Source organism: Salmo salar, chromosome 10 (assembly GCF_965601325.2).
Source record: "Salmo salar chromosome 10, fSalSal1, whole genome shotgun sequence".
Taxonomy (NCBI): domain Eukaryota; kingdom Metazoa; phylum Chordata; class Actinopteri; order Salmoniformes; family Salmonidae; genus Salmo; species Salmo salar.
In genome coordinates, this window is record NC_138300.1 from 7,363,787 (window position 1) to 7,380,752 (window position 16,966).

The 16,966-nt window shown below is 39.2% G+C and overlaps 1 protein-coding gene across 8 annotated transcripts in view; it reads right to left on the bottom strand.

Moving 5' to 3' along the window:
- Positions 1–16,966, bottom strand: part of adgrl2a (adhesion G protein-coupled receptor L2a) — a 214,519-nt gene that overhangs the window by 86,964 nt on the left and 110,589 nt on the right. For all 8 annotated transcript variants that reach the window (XM_082956689.1, XM_082956687.1, XM_014215663.3 and 5 more), the window contains exon 3: positions 16,506–16,719. In XM_082956689.1, the coding sequence (XP_082812815.1) occupies positions 16,506–16,719 (214 nt within the window). The remainder of the gene's footprint in view (positions 1–16,505; positions 16,720–16,966) is intronic.

The following is a 16,966-nucleotide window of genomic DNA, read 5'->3' on the forward strand; positions in this document are numbered from 1 at the left end:
TATATTATAGGCTATTGCCTTATAATATTGTACAATCTGTGTATCACTACATTGGCCTGGGCAATTGTTCGTTTGAATTCAAGACCAGATTGATCCATATTTGTCAGTGTCAGGGTAGCCACTCATTTTGGTAATTTGCGTGGTATTAAAAAATATTCAGCTACTATAATGTCTTCTGACATGTAAATTACGTACAAAGGCACATTTTTGGGGGGGACACTTAACAAATATGACTTGTTTCAGGAAACTAGGCGTATGTCGCACGTCACTACTTTACAGGTGTCACGCCCTGACCATAGAGATCCTTATTATTCTCTATGTTTGGTAAGGTCAGGGTGTGACTCGGGTGGGAAACTATGTTTTCTGTTTCTATGTTTTTGGGCCGAGTGTGGTTCCCAATGAGAGGCAGCTGTTTATCGTTGTCTCTGATTGGGAATCAAACTTGGGCAGCCTGTTTTCTTCCTGTGTTGGTGGCGGGAGGTTCTGTCACGCTTGTGTGTAGGAACGGACCAAGGCGCAGCGGGAGTATTGTTCCACATCTTTTATTTTGAATGTGAAACTTAGACAGACAAACAATAAACCATACACAAAATGACAAACCGTGACGACAGAGGTGCAACATGCACTAACTCAAAATAATCTCCCACAAACACAGGTGGGAAAAACAACTACTTAAATATGATCCCCAATTAGAGACAACGATGACCAGCTGCCTCTAATTGGGAATCATACAAAACCCCCGAAAATAGAAAAAATAAACTAGATAAACCCCCCAGTCACGCCCTGACCTACTCTACCATAGAAAATAAGAGCACTCTATGGTCAGGAAGTGACAACAGGAGCAGCATTTGAACGTAAATATGCATTTTTTTTTTACTTTCATGTTCCATAAAAACAAACTTGTATTCCATCCATAAATACAAACAAAAGTATTAAATTACGAGACCAGTTGGTTTAGCCATGGAAAAAGATAGGAACCTTCCACTAGCCATGATTGGCTGAGATCATGTATGGGCTGGATATGCCGGTTTGGACTGGTATGCCATGTACAGTTGAAGTCGGAAGTTTACATACACTTAGGTTGGAGTCATTAAAACTCATTTTTCAACCACTCCACAAATTTCTTGTTAACAAACTATAGTTTTGGCAAGTCGGTTAGGACATCTACTTTGTGCATGACACAAGTATTTTTTCCAACAATTGTTTACAGACAGATTATTTCACTTATTATTCACTATCACAATTCCAGTGGGTCAGAAGTTTATATACACTAAATTGACTGTGCCTTTAACCTGTTGGGGCTAGGGGGCAGTATTGACAATTTTGGAAAAAATATGTGCCCATAACACGTTTAAATGTTTCACTCATGTTGGCTGCGGTGAAGGAGAGTCCGCAGGTTTTGGTAGCGGGATGTGTCGTTGGCACTGTATTGTCCTCAAAGAAGTTGTTTAGTTTGTCTGGGAGCAAGACATCGGGGTCATCGGCTGGTTTTCTTTTTGTTGTCCGTGATTAACTGTAGACCCTGCCACATACCTTGTGTCTGAGCCGTTGAATTGCGACTCTACTTTGTCTCTATACTGACACTTAGCTTGTTTGATTGCCTTGCGGAGGGAATAGCTACACTGTTTGTATTCGGTCATGTTTCCGGTCGCCTTGCCCTGATGGGGCTAGGGGGCAGTATTTTCACAGCCGGATGAAAAACGTACCCAATTTGAACAGGTTACTACTCTGGCCCAGAAACGAAAATATGCATATTATTAGTAGATTTGGATAGAAAACACTCAGAAGTTTCTAAAACTGTTTGAATGGTGTCTGTGAGTATAACAGAACTCATATGGCAAGCAAAAACCTGAGAGAAATCCTACCAGGAAGAGGAAATGTGGATGCATGGGCTCTCTTCAAGTCATCTCCTATTGAATACACAGTGACATAGTAATAATTGTGCACTTCCTACGGCTTCCACTAGATGTCGACAGTCTTTACAAAGTTGTTTGAAGCTTCTCCGATGAACAGAGCCCAAATGACAAGGAGGGGAAGTTGTTGAGGCAGGGGGTGACATCACTTCTTGGGGCGCGTTCACGAGGGTGGATCCTCCCGTTCCAAAACCTTTTTCAAGACACAGGAACCGTCCGGTTGAAATATTATTGAATCTTCACGTTCTGAAGGCCCTAAAGTTTGATGTTTTACAACGTTTGACATGTTTGAACGAACGTAAATACAACTTTTTTTTACTTTGTCGCGACATCATCCGCGCGCTTTCTACAATTGGAGTAGCTTACTGGACGCACGAACAACAAGGAGTTATTTGGACATAAATTATGGACTTTATCGAACAAAACAACATTTGTTGTGGACCTGGGATTCCTGGAAGTGCCTTCTGATGAAGATGATCAAAGGTAAGGGAATATTTCTAATGCAATGTAAGATTTTAGATGTCCCCAAGATGGCGGCTATCTGTATAGCCTAGTGTATTTTTCTGAGCTCAGTACTTAGATTATTGCAAAGAGTGCTTTCCTCGTGAAGCTTTTTTGAAATCTTTTATAGCGTTTGCATAAAGGAGATGTTCATCTATAATTCTTTGAATGACAGTTTAATTTTATATCAATGTTTATGGCAAGTATTTTTGTAAATTGTGGCGATGATTCACCGGCAGTATTTGAGGGAAAATATTTTCTGAACGTCACGCGCCGATGTAAAATGCTGTTTTTATATATAAATATTAACTTTATCGAACAAAAAATGCATGTATTGTGTAACATGATGTCCTAGGAGTGTCATCTGATGAAGATCGTCAAAGGTTAGTGCTGCATTTAGCTGTGTTTTGGGTATTTGTGATGCATGCTAGTTGCTTTGAAAATGGCTGTGTGATTATTTTTGGCAGGGTACTCTCCTAACATAATCTAATGTTTTGCTTTCGCTGTAAAACCTTTTTGAAATCGGACAACGTGGTTCGATTCAGGGGAAGTGCATCTATAAAATGGTGTAAAATAGTCATGTGTCTGAGAAATTGAAGTTATAGCAAACGTCCCACCTTGCCCAGGGAGGTTAAACAGCTTGGAAAATTCCAGAAAATTATGTCATGTCTTTAGAAGCTTCTGATAGGCTAATTGACATCATTTGAGTCAATTGGAGGTGTACCTGTGGATGTATTTCAAAGCCTACCTTCAAACTCAGTGCCTCTTTGCTTGACAGCAAGGGAAAATCTAAAGAAATCAGCCACGACCTCAGAAAAAACTTTGTAGACCTCCACAAGTCTGGTTCGTCCTAGGGGGCAATTTCCAAACGCCTGAAGGTACCACATTCATCTGTACAAACAATAGTATGCAAGTATAAACACCATGGGACCACGCAGCCGTCATACCGCTCAGGAAGGAGATGCATTCTGTCTCCTAGAGATGAACGTACTTTGGTGCAAAAATTGCAAATCAATCCCAGAACAACAACAAAGGACCTTGTGAAGACGCTGGCGGAAACGGGTACAAAAGTATCTATATCCACAGTAAAACGAGTCCTATATCGACATAACCTGAAAGGCCGCTCAGCAAGGAAGAAGCCACTGCTCCAAAACCGCCATAAAAAAGCCAGACAACGGTCTGCAACTGCACATGGGGACAAAGACTGTACTTTTTGGGGAAATGTCCTCTGGTCTGATGAAACAAAAATGGAACTGTTTGGCCATGATGATCATTGTTATGATTGGAGGAAAAAGGGAGAGGCTTGTATGCTCGAAGAACACCATCCCAACCGTGAAGCATGGGGCTGGCAGCATCATGTTGTGGGGGTGCTTTGCTGCAGGAGGGACTGGTGCACTTCAAAGTAGATGGCATCATGAGGGGGGAAAATTACGTGGATATATTGAGGCAACATCTCAAGACATCAGTCAGGAAGTTAAAGCTTGTTCGCAAATTGGTCTTCTTGGACAATGACCCCAAGCATACTTCCAAAGTTTTGGCAAAATGGCTTAAGGACAACAAAGTCAAGGTATTTAGTGTGGCCATCACAAAGCCCTGACCTCAATCCCATAGAAAATTTGTGGGCAGAACTTGAAAAAGACTGTGCGAGCAAGGAGACCTAAAAACCTGACTCTGTTTACACCAGCTATATCAGGAAGAATCGGCCAAAATTCACCCAACTTATTTTGAGAAGCTTGTGGAAGGCTACCTGAAATGTTTGACCCAAGTTAAACAATTTAAAGGCAATGGTTATTCTGACATTTCACATTCTTAAAATAAAGTGGTGATCCTAACTGACCTAAAACAGGGAATTTTTACTAGGATTAAATGTCAGGAATTGTGAAAAACTGAGTGTAAATGTATTTGGTTAAGGTGTATGTACACTTCCGACTTCAACTTTAGCAAGCTTCTGTCTATAAAGTGAGCTGTTCAGTATGTGCTGACAGTCCTTTCTACCGAACCATTTTTGAAAGATATAACTTTAGCCTTTTCAGAACTACAACATTTTGCTACTTTTCTCAAAAACATGAATGCCCTGAATTTAGTAGGAGCTATCGACAGATCAGTAGGAACAAGTGATGGGCTACTTTCTGCACACGCCACAATCAGTGAACCAGTGTGACTTGACACAAGAATGGACAAATAAGATGTGACTACAAACAAAACTGAGTTAAATGGTTCCAGTCTGTCGTGAAGCTACATTTACAAGATATAATTGTCAGATAAAAAGGATTATTTTAGTTAGCTAGCAAACGTTAGCTTGCTGGCCCGCTAGCCAACATTACCTGTAGTAATATTATTCAAATCAGAAACCCATTTGTATTGCAAGACACAGCCTAATGTTAGCTAGTTAACATTGAACCTAGTTTGTTAGCTTTAGTTACCTGCAGATTCATACTACAGCTATGACAATGGTTGTATTGGTAGTAGTATGAGTTGGGGATGTGCCAGTTCATTATTTAGCTACCCAGCTAGCTACATGCCCAAACAAAATACTCCACTTCGGCCGGATTATTACATGACCCATCAAATTAGCATCACCGGGGGAAAACTACCTGCCCTCCAGGACACCTACAGGACCGGATGTCACAGGAAGGTCAAAAAGATCATCAAGGACAACAACCACCCGAGCCACTGCCTGTTCACCTTCACTATCATCCAGAAGGCGAGGTCAGTACAGGTGCATCAAAGCTGGGACCGAGAGACTGAAAAACAGCTTCTATCTCAAGGTCATCGGACTGTTCAATTCTGTTAAATAGACATCACTAGCACATTATAGGCTGCTGCCCTATATTCATAGACTTGGACTCACTGGCCACTTTAATAATGGAACAGTAGTCACTTTAATAATGTTTACATATTTTGCATTACTTATATGTATATACACTGTATTCTATCCTATTCTACTGTATCTTAGTCTATGCCGCTCTGACATTGCGCATCCAAATATTTATGTATTCTTAATTCCAATCCTTTACTTTAGATTTTTGTGTATTGTTGTGAAATTGTTAGATATTATTGTTAGATATAACTGCACTGTTAGAACTACAAATACAAGCATTTGTGATCCGATTCAGGAAACTAGGCGTATGTCGCAAGTCACAACTTCACAGGAGAAATGCCTTCTTGAACATGTGAACTTTCATGTGCCTTAATAACAAACTTGTATGCAATCTGTAAATACAAATAAAATGATTAAATTACGAGCCTTGTTGGTTAAGCAACAGATGTCAGACTTTTGACTAGACTTGATTGGCTGAGATAATGAGTGGGCTGCACATGCCGAGAGAGGAGTTGGTCTTCCATAGAAGGCTTATGTCCATTTGACCTCATCAGTCTTTGTTGGTAATCCTGTCGAACGGAGCTTTTTTTATGTATTGTGTAGTGGAGCTGCATAAGTGTTGCTCTCCACTTTCTGGAGGATCAAGTCCTTAAATCAGTGGAATTAGAGTATGATAGCTAAAGAGATGGAGAAAACACCCGTCTCTGGATTACATCTTCAAACTAAGGGCAACCGTGGCATGGCATTCCTGACAGGGTGATGCATCCATCATGCATGATGATGTCTACAGGTAAGATAGTCTAGCGTTAGCAAGCTACATTTTCAAATATTACACGTTATCTAATTTTGACAGAAAGTGGTTTCATTTCAAGCTAAAGTGTACTGTTAGCTTGCTAAAGTCAGCTGGCGGGCTCCCTAGCTGATGTTATTATTCGTTTCCCAGAGCCATTTGCTGTTCTAGTTAGAGCCTAATGTTAGCTAGCTAACATTGAACATGGTTGGTTAGCTCCCAGCACTGCGGCATTGTTGGCATTGTTCATTGTTGTTTAACTAGCTAAATTCAGCTGGCTGGCTCGTTAGCTAACGTTACGTGACGTGTATACAACACCTGTTGAATATGGCCTGTGTCAGTAAACGTCTGCAAAAAAGCGTAATGAAATTGTTGCCAGCAGAGTTGGTTAGGCTGTTTTCATGTTATTCAGAGGTAAACAAATCATTGGTCAGAACATCAAGTGTGTGCTCTGAGAGCGCAACGAGATGGGTGGGGCTAAAGCTTAAGAGGGTGTGAACGAAGCTGAATGGGTGTAGACAAAGTAGATCTCTTCACTAGATAGCAAAACATTCAAAGGCGATTTTCTCAAAAAAGTGAATTTACAAGTTGATCAATTTTCAAAGCAGAATTACTTTCCCATTGTTTCTCAAATGCAGAAGATGATACACTTTTTTTGTAGCTCTGAGTCTCTACTTTTATCTAATGTAAAAATAAAAAAATACAAAAAATTCTACATAAAACCGAATCCAGGTGGTGAGTCACATTTCCCTACACCCGCAATAATATCTGCTAAACAAGTGTATGTGACAAATACGATTTGATTTGTCTGGGGGTGATTACGATCATCGATTGTATTTCATGAACATGTGTACATGTCTAGACAAAAGTGTCGTGTAAGCGTCATCTAATAAAGATAAAATATTTATGACACTTTCTGTTTTTGATATTGCTACTATGCAAGTACAAGTTTATTATTTATTTTTTTCAACTTTACTTAACCAGGTAGGCCAGTTGAGAACAAGTTCTCAATTACAACTGCGACCTGGCCCAGAAAAGCAAAGCAGTGTGACAAAAACAACACAGAGTTACACATAAACAAACGAACAATCAATAACACAATAGAAAAATCTATGTACAGTGTGTGCAAATGTAGAAGAGTAGGGAGGTAAGGCAATAAATAGGCCATAGAGGCGAAATAATAACAACTTAGCATTAACACTGGAGTGATAGCCAGGTCGATGAAGACGGCTGCACAGTACTGTCTTTTATCGATGGCGGTTATGATAAGGTTGATATCGTGCTGTGCAGACTGGCAGGAATTGACTGGACTGAGGCTGGCTGATGTCCTAGTTAACGGTGATGACCGCTAGCAGTGGCAAACTGACTACTAGCTAGTAGCTAGTTAGCTTCTGATGGGGGTTCCGGTTGTAACGTGTAAAAAATAGCAGATCCGTACCACATTGGGTGAGGTGGGTTACAGGAGAGTATGTTCAGTCAGTAGATGGAAATTGAGATAAAAAATATATACAAGGGCCATTTTCTCAAAAGTGGGGTTACAAGTATATCAACTTTCAAAGCAGAATTACTTTCCCATTGTTCCTCAACTGCAGTGTATGATATACCATTTTCTAGCTCTCAAATGTTCCCCATGTTCACCACTTGAGCTTATGCCACATCACAAATGTTATTATCGGTTTATTATAAAGGGCCTTTTTCTTCAACAGTAAATTTACCACACATCAAATTGCATCTTGGTGCAAGGATTTGTTCACAGAAAATGATGGTGTTTGGGGTAAAATAAAAACAAAGCCCTGGGGCCTATTCTGGCCCTGATACTAGTAAACAATGTATTACTAGTACAATTTTAAATATTAAAATAATAATACTATAAATTACATATTATTTAAAATCTGTACTAAAACTGTATATCCTTGCAGGTCCACATATGTTGGGGAGGGGTCTCAGTTAAACATTTCTCTACAGACAATCACCCACTTGAGCTGCCTAATTGCTTGCAGCTGGCCATTCTAATTGAGCTTCAGCAGTCCTACGGCTATTTTCATAAAATCACGGTGCTCATATAAAACCCGATTTAAAAATAACTCCTACTGCCAACAAGATCCATCAAAGTCATTGCGTCTATGTGATACTCTACAAGACAGCAGTTCATTATGTTGTGAACCATTTTTGATTACAGGAGGGTTTATTTAGATGATGTGCTTTCTTATCTCAGATTAGTTGTGGAAAAACATTAAAGAAAGTAATGCCGGCTGTGTGTCCTAAACATATGATGGCGTAATTATAAGAGAGAACATACATAGTTGTATGCCAGTTGTCCCACATATGGAGTTTTTCAGCTCATTTCAGCTCAAAAAAGGGAAAGAACAGTACCCCATTTTGACTTGTGGAAATGTAGAAGATCAGACCTCCTGACTATAACACTGACTTTGCATTCCAATACCCAGTGAAGATCATTATGTTTTGAAGATAATTGATGTTGGCTGCTTAGGCATTGTTTCATTGGATTTTCTTTCCAAATTTCCTAAAATTGTGATATAACACAAAAAGCTTTTTTTATTTTTTATATTTGGATCATGAGTAAAATCATGCAGTATATGATTTATTTTATTAGAATTTTGAACCAAACGTGACCTTTGTCCTAAGGTTGTGGGACATTGACCTTAAGTAAATTTATGAAAATAAATTATTTACTTCCCTTCACCTACTCTTGTAGTTATAACACAGAAGTTTATTTCAAGAAACAATAGTCCCCAAGTCTATTCATGATATTACCAAATAGTTCTGACTACATTTTGTTCCTAAAAGCAATATCCACTTGATGTGACATAATTCTGGGATTAAACAAAGAGTCAGCATTTGGACACTATTGCGCTGGGAAGGGTTCTCTTGCAATGAGGAAGTACAGAAGACATGGATGGAGCACATGGCCTGAACAGATTGTAAACTTGATCAGAAATATTTATCAAAATATTGCACTTCTCTGCCATTGAAATTAAAGGGGTCAGTTTCTTAGTCATTTGGTGTAACGCCTTTTGAATTTATATATGAAAATAATTCAGATTTCTTAACAATTGAAATATAAAATACAATGAAAACATGTGAAATCTTATGGAAGGCTTACTGTTAAAAATAAGGCCCCAAATGGACCATACAGCCTGAGATTTCTAACTGTGTGACAGCTTTCTTTTTCCTGGCTGTGACATGAAGATGGTGTCACACCTGAGGAAATACAGTAGCAGTCACTCCAGGGGACATAACCAATTAATAAACTTCTATAATTAACTTTTTAAAATGTAAAATTCATCAAATAACACGTATTTGCATTAGATTTATTTGTATCCTGTTGCAATTTTGATCCTTTTAAGTGGTTATGAGTACAATATTTATATACTGTATTAATTCTCCCACGCATGGTTTCTCACTCTCGGCAGGTGACCATTCCTCTGGTGACCTCTGAGTCTGTCTCTGCCCTCTGGGAAGGGTCAAATTAGTTTTACCTCTCCCTAGTGATGATGCAGGTGCCCACAAGTGTGCTTGGGTCTCATCAATCACTGGAGGATTGGGCCCCTGCGCGTCGCTGTGTGCCCAGGTAAACCTCAATGTTTCAGGGTTGATCCTGGTTGATCCTGCCAGCATTTTCTATCAAATGAAATGTGTGCCGAATACAACAGGTTTAGACCTTTCCGTGAAATGCTTAATTACAAGCCCTTAACCAACAATGCAGTTTTAAGAAAATAATTACTAAATAAAGTAACACAATAAAATAACAATAACGAGGCTATATACAGGGGGTACCGATTCAATGTGCGTGGGTACAGGTTAGTCAAGGTAATTGAGGTAATATGTACATGTACAGTAGGTAGGGGTAAAGTGACTACGCATAGATAATAAACAGCGAGTAGCAGAAGTGTAAACAAATGCAAATAGTTTGGGTATCCATTTGATTAATTGTTCAGCAGTCTTTTGGACCTAGACTTAGTGCTCCGGTACCACTTGCCGTGAGGTAGCAGAGTGAACAGTCTATGACTTGGGTGAATGGAGTCTTTGGCAATTTTTTGGGACTTCCTCTGACACCGCTTAGTATAGAGGTCCTGGATGGCAGGAAGCTTGGCCCCAGTGATGTACTGGGCCATACGCACTACCCTCTGTAGAACCCTACAGTCGGATGCAGAGCAGTTGTCATACAAGACGGTGATGCAACCAGTCAGGATGCTCTTGATGGTGCAGCTGTAGAACTTTTTGAGGATCTGGGGACCCATGCAAAATCTTTTCAGTCTCCTGAGGGGGAATAGGCGTTGTCATGCCTTCTTCACATACCAAACATTAAGCTAAGCAAGTCCAAAGATTAAGCCAGTCTGTACAGTGAAAGTGTGAATGGCTCATTAGATCAGCTATGGTTTGATTAATCGCTCCAATGTTACTTAGATAACTGTGGCAATTCTAGATGTGAGATAGTGTGCTGAAATTTGGGAATGCGTGGATTTAGCAGACCCAAACCTATTTTTACATAGAGAGAGCAGGTAATTTCCATGCAAAGGATCCATGAGCACCAGCATGTGAAGTTCATAGGAACATGTCAAATTGGGTGTCAAACTAAAGCTAAGAGTCTATTTGTTTTTGAAATTATGGAATTTATACCAAATTTAACCACTATCCATCCTAAAAATGTGAAATAAACAAAGGCTTTGATTTCTTGTCAAACAGATGAAAAATGGGTCTTAGAAAACATCTCCCAGAAAAAGTCTTAAAAAGTATTAGAAATACATCAAAACACAATAATGTTGAAGTAAAGACCCCTGCCAACTATTATCAACACATATTTAGTTTTGGATCCATTTTTCTGCCTTCTGTAAGTTTAAGAAACATTGCCTTATGCCTTGGAAATTCCGTTACCAAAAACCCACATAGTTTTAAGATATTTTCGAAGGATAATGAAAGTTGACAGAAGTAACAAGGTAGACCTATCAATTAGTTGTAGTGTTTTTGCTTAAGAATTAAGTGATTAAAACTCAAATTTCCCCAAAAATCGGTAACTGAATTTCTGCAATTGAATTGGATACAATAGGAAATCATAGTAGTCACAAACCACAGTTGAGTACATAGGTTTGGACAGTACTGGACAGCACAGTAAAGACAAGTAGAGTATAGTTCAGTACTGTGCAGTAGAGTTCAGTACAGTACACAGTAGAGCACACTAGAGTTGAGTACACAATAATACTGTACTGAACTCTACTCGATTGTACTCTACTGCACAGTAATCTACTAAATTCTATTGTACTTAACTGAACTCTACTCTGTGCTGCTGTACTTTGATGTCCAAACTCGTGAAACAGACTTCTATGATTGGTTCAGATTTGGCCTAGTCCGAACCAACCAAATGTGGTCTTGTTTGGGTGCAGAGCTCATTAAAATAATAGCAAGTGTATAGAAAAATACACAAAAGGTATACATTTTCATATTTGGGTATCTATTTAGGATACATCACCGTTACCGGGTGTAAATCCACTTCACTTATTGTAGTTCAGTAAACAAAATAGATTTTTTTTCAACGTCATGTCATCGTTGACAACCCATTCATTTTGCAGACATAGTTGAATCTTAATTCAGAGCAGATTTTGGACAACATGGACAAATAAAAAAACGAGATTCAGTGACCAAACATTGAGCACAGTTCTACCAGTAATCTTTTTTTTTGTAAAATGTTCAGTGTAAATCGTTAAAAGTAGTCCTAGTGCATATAGTTGTATGGTTTGTTAAACTTTTAAATCAATGTTTTTGTTTGGCATACATTTTAAGTGAAGTGAGTCTGTTACTGTGGAATTGCCCCACATTTCATTAATGTCTTGTGATCTTGGGTGCTAATTCAAGCTGTCCCTAATGATAGAATTATGAAAATGAATTGTTTTGCATTCATCCATTAATATGTTATGCAAACAATATGTTATTATAGTGTGAAGACTAGATAAAAGAAAACATACTACTCAATCCTAACTTCAAATACATGTGTTTTCCGTGGCTTTCATATAAAGCATGTATTGATGTCAATGGAAGATTTTCACAAAATATGACGTTATCTAGTGTTAGTATTTGGCTCAGCGTGATACAGTGGTGCGAATGGTCAGAATAGTTGTTGGTTTTTTTTCATTCATTTTCTCTGACTGGCATGAGCTGGTTTAAAACATACAAGAACCATTTTATCCAAAAAATGCTAAACTTTTATGGACACAGTATGCATTAAAAACAAAACGAGATAAATTATAACGTCAATGCAACCGAAAGCAGTCACTTGCTGATACAGTTTACTCGCTGATGGAAGCCAGCTAGTTTATTCAACACTATCACAATGGAGGGTCATTTTCCCATAGACACCTTTGTAAAGTCTGTGGAACCATTGCCTTTGTTCTAACAAGATACACCCTTTTCACATTATTGTGCCGACCCCATCCGTACTCTGCTAGCTCGGATACATTATTTTCATATTGCCCCTTCCAGCACGGTTCCAGCAACGATGGTGGATGTTTATCCAGGACCATGCAGTCAGAGGAGTTTGGCTTGGTTTGGCTGGCTCATTAGTGTGAAAAGGCTATCAGAGGCTTGGGTGAAAAGATGTTGGAGAACGTCTAAGGACAATGTCTGATCCAGTGGGCAGTTTCTCTGTGACTATATGTCTGAGCCTGTGTGCTACTCAGCAGGGTCACACATATGGGGTATTAAAACCTCTCAGGCCAGATCAACCGTGGGAGTCAGCTATCTGACATCATCAAATACGACTTGACAATAACCCCCCTGAATACAATGCAACTCTGTTTTATTTCATTATTTCTTATTTCCCCAGACAGATTTGCCAGAGTTGCTGACATTCTCAAATGATCCAATATCTTGGGTTGTGGCGCTCGTACGTCATGCCATCCCATGCACTTTGTCTCACTGCAACCCTGTGTGACAAGACCTTGTGTATTAAGATGCACAACTATACTACGGGTTGTTTACTGAGGTGTGCAGGTGTTCATATCTATTCCAGCCACATTCAAGCAATGCTTTGTGTAGTCAGAGAAAGTGTTCATTATTAGAATATTAACCCATTTTGTATTATGAAAATCAGTGTATTGCTAAAAAGACTATCCTGAGCCCTATACTACGAATATAGTTTGTGGAGTTAGCGAGGCAACTTTGGTCAACTCAGAGTTCAACTTCGGATAACCGGTACCACGAAACCGGCTCACCTTATAGCCAGGAAAATGTATATGGCAACGAATCCTTCAGATCTAACCTGCTCCGGGGCAGGCAAACTCATGGCTAACTACATTTATACTGAATAAAGAATCTAAGCAGCAAGGTGAAGACCAATTAAATCAGATACTCTCCCTCGCAAAGATAGTGTCATCATCCACTTCATTCGAGGAAGACATTTGATAACATATTTTATTACTCAAATGTTTTTTGTGTGTAAAAACATAGTAATGTTAACATGCCTATCACATCACACATTAAATAATGACAAATGCATTTGGAACTTTAAGCACAGTAAAATGTCTGTATGAATTAATACATACACCTGAAATCACTGGCCACTATATAAAATTGAACACTAGTCACATTTATAATGTTTATATATTTTGCAATACTCATCTCATACAGTTGAAGTCAGAAGTTTACATACACCTTAGCCAAATACATTCAAACTCAGTTTTTCACAATTCCTGACATTTAATCCTCGTAAAGAATTCCCTGTTTTAGGTCAGCAAGGATCACCATTTTATTTTAAGAAAGTGAAATGTCCGAATTATAGTAGAGAGAATTATTTATTTCAACTTTTGTTTCTTTCATCACAGTCCCAGTGGGTCAGAAGTGTACATGCACTCAATTAGTATTTGGTAGCATTGCTTTAAATTGTTTAACTTGGGTCAAATGTTTCGGGTAGCCTTCCACAAGCTTCCCACAATAAGTTGGGTGAATTTTGTCCCATTCCTCCTGACAGAGCTGGTGTAACTGAGTCAGGTTTGTAGGCCTCCTTGCTCGCACATGCTTTTTCAGTTCTGCCCACAAATTTTCTATAGGATTGAGGTCAGGGCTTTGTGATGGCCACTCCAATACCTTCACTTTGCTGTCCTTAAGCCATTTTGCCAAAACTTTGGAAGTATGCTTGGGGTCATTGTCCATTTGGAAGACCCATTTGCGACCCAATCTTTAACTTCCTGACTGCTGTCTTGAGATGTAGCTTCAATATATCCACGTAATTTCAGCTACAGCCTTCCCTGTAGCTCAGTTGGTAGAGCATGGTGTTTGCAACACATGGTGTTCGCAACGCCAGGGTTGTGGGTTCGATTCCCACGGGGGGCCAGCACAGAAAAAATGAAATGAAATGTATGCATTCACTACTGTAAGTCGCTCTGGATAAGAGCGTCTGCTAAATGACTAAAATGTAAAAAAATGTAATGTAAATGTAATTTTCCTCCCTCATGATGCCATCTATTTTGTGAAGTGCACTAGTCCGTCCTGCAGTAAAGCACCCCCACAACATGATGCTGCCACCCCCATGTTTCACGGTTGGGATGGGGTTCTTCAGCTTGCAAGCCTCCCCCTTTTCCTCCAAACATGATGATGGTCAGTATAGCCAAACAGTTCTATTTTTGTTTCATCAGACCAGAGGACATTTCTCCAAAAAGTACAATCTTTGTCCCCATGTGCAGTTGCAAACCGTAGTCTGGCTTTTTTATGGCGGTTTTGGAGCAGTGGCTTCTTCCTTGCTGAGCGGCCTTTCAGGTTATGTCGATATAGGACTCATTTTACTGTGGATATATATACTTTTGTACCTGTTTCCACCAGTATATTCACAAGGTCCTTTGCTGTTGTTCTGGGATTGATTTGCATTTTTCTCAAAGTACGTTAATCTTTTTTCCGAGGTCTTGGCTGATTTCTTTTTGATATTCCCATAATGTCAAGCAAAGAGGCACTGAGTTTGAAGGTAGGCCTTGAAATACATCCACAGGTACACCTCCAATTGACTCAAATTATGTCAATTAGCCTATCAGAAGCTTCTAAAGCCATGACATCATTTTTGTGATACAGTGAATTATTAGTGAAATAATCTGTCTGTAAACAATTGTTGGAAAAATTACTTGTGCCATGCACAAAGTAGATGTCCTAACCGATTTGCCAAAACTATAGTTTGTTCACAAGAAATTTGTGGAGTAGTTTAAAAACGAGTTTTAATGACTCCAACCTAAGTGTATGTAAACTTCCGACTTCAACTGTATGTATCCTATTCTACTGTATCTTAGTCTATGCCGCTCTGATATTGCTCGTCCATAAATGTATATTTTCTTAATTTCATTCCTTTACTTGGACTTGTGTGTATTGTGTATATGTTGTGAAATTGTTAGATATTACTTGTTAGACATTACTGCACTGTTGGAGCTAGAAACACAAGCATTTTGCTACACCCGCAATAACATCTGCTAAACACGTGTATGTGACCAATAAAATTGGATTTGATTTACAATAATTGTATCGATAGGAGTGGGACAAAAGGTGCTTGTGCATTGATAACCACACCAATGCACACCAAGGTAATAAAATAAAGATGCCACTTCTAAAAGTCTATTTCACACGATAGCCTGCTGAATTTGCAATATAACTTTTCTTTCATTTTGATTTCGGCACAAATCAAAATGTGGCACTGACTTACTTGCCCATGGATTGATGTTTCAGCAGTGTCTCAATGAACACCCATACAGAAAACTCATGTATTATAATACACACTGAGTATACCAAACATTACGAACACCTTCCTAATATTGAGTTATCTATGTCTCAATTGTCTCAAAGTTTTAAAAATCCTTCTTTAATCTGTCTCCTCCCCTTCATCTACACTGATTGAAGTGGATTTAACAAGTGACATCAATAGGGATGTCACTATATTAGGGTTCGGTATGGGCAGTTCGGCGTTTGACTAGCCATGTGCGACACGCAAGCGCAGTTACAAGCCTGCTAGAGTTAGGGGCAGGTGGACGAGCAATATCCACTGTCATAGTATGGATGAAGCCTGAGCTGGAATAGGAAGCTAACTGAAACTGAGTAGATCTAGCTTGCTTCATAGTATACCCCTCTCTAGTGTGTAGTCCAAAGACTCCTGTCTGTACAATACAGACAGTTATGTAGTGTGTAGTCTACAGACTCCGTTGTAGCAGACACTGGGCATCTGGGAGCATCCAGTGGCCGTTCATGCCAAGGAGTCTGACCTTAGTCTTGCAATAGGATTTGCCAATGAAAGCAGTTGGAGAAGAGCAATCTCTTAATGGGGAGTGATTTTGGGTTGATTATGTCTGGGGGAAGTCAAAACTCATTTAAATGATGTTGCTGATAACTAAATACTGATATCCCATTTTGATTCTGACCATGTGTTAATCCAAATTGATTACACAGGAAAAACAGGTGTAAAAACAACAGTACCCATCAGGAATTACAGGAGGTTTACCTTTGTGACATGATTTTGTAGGCGTCTGGGAGATAGCAGTTGATGTTCTCCATCTGGAAGGGGTCAGCGTCGCAGATCTTGTCGTCAGTTCGGCCGTAGTTGGCACTTTCAATCATGATGACATCACTTCCTGGACAGCGTAGGTCGATCGGATAACCCTCGCAAGACAGCTCTCTCCTCACTAAGCCGAACGGCAGGGCAGCCCGGCTAAACCCTGAGGGAATAGAAGAGTCTTCTATCAGTACAAAAGAAAATCAAAGAGAGAAATGTAGCCACTCTGAAAAGTACTCACCAAGGCTGTAGACTGGAAAATGACAAAACGTGCTTGGCTAAGACAGGGATATGAGATGACAGAACTTCTATCTCACAAGTACATTTCTGAAGAACTGTTACATCATTAAGTGTTTTACAATACAGTATACCCTTATTCAGAATCCATAAAACATTTGTGAAAGAGACAT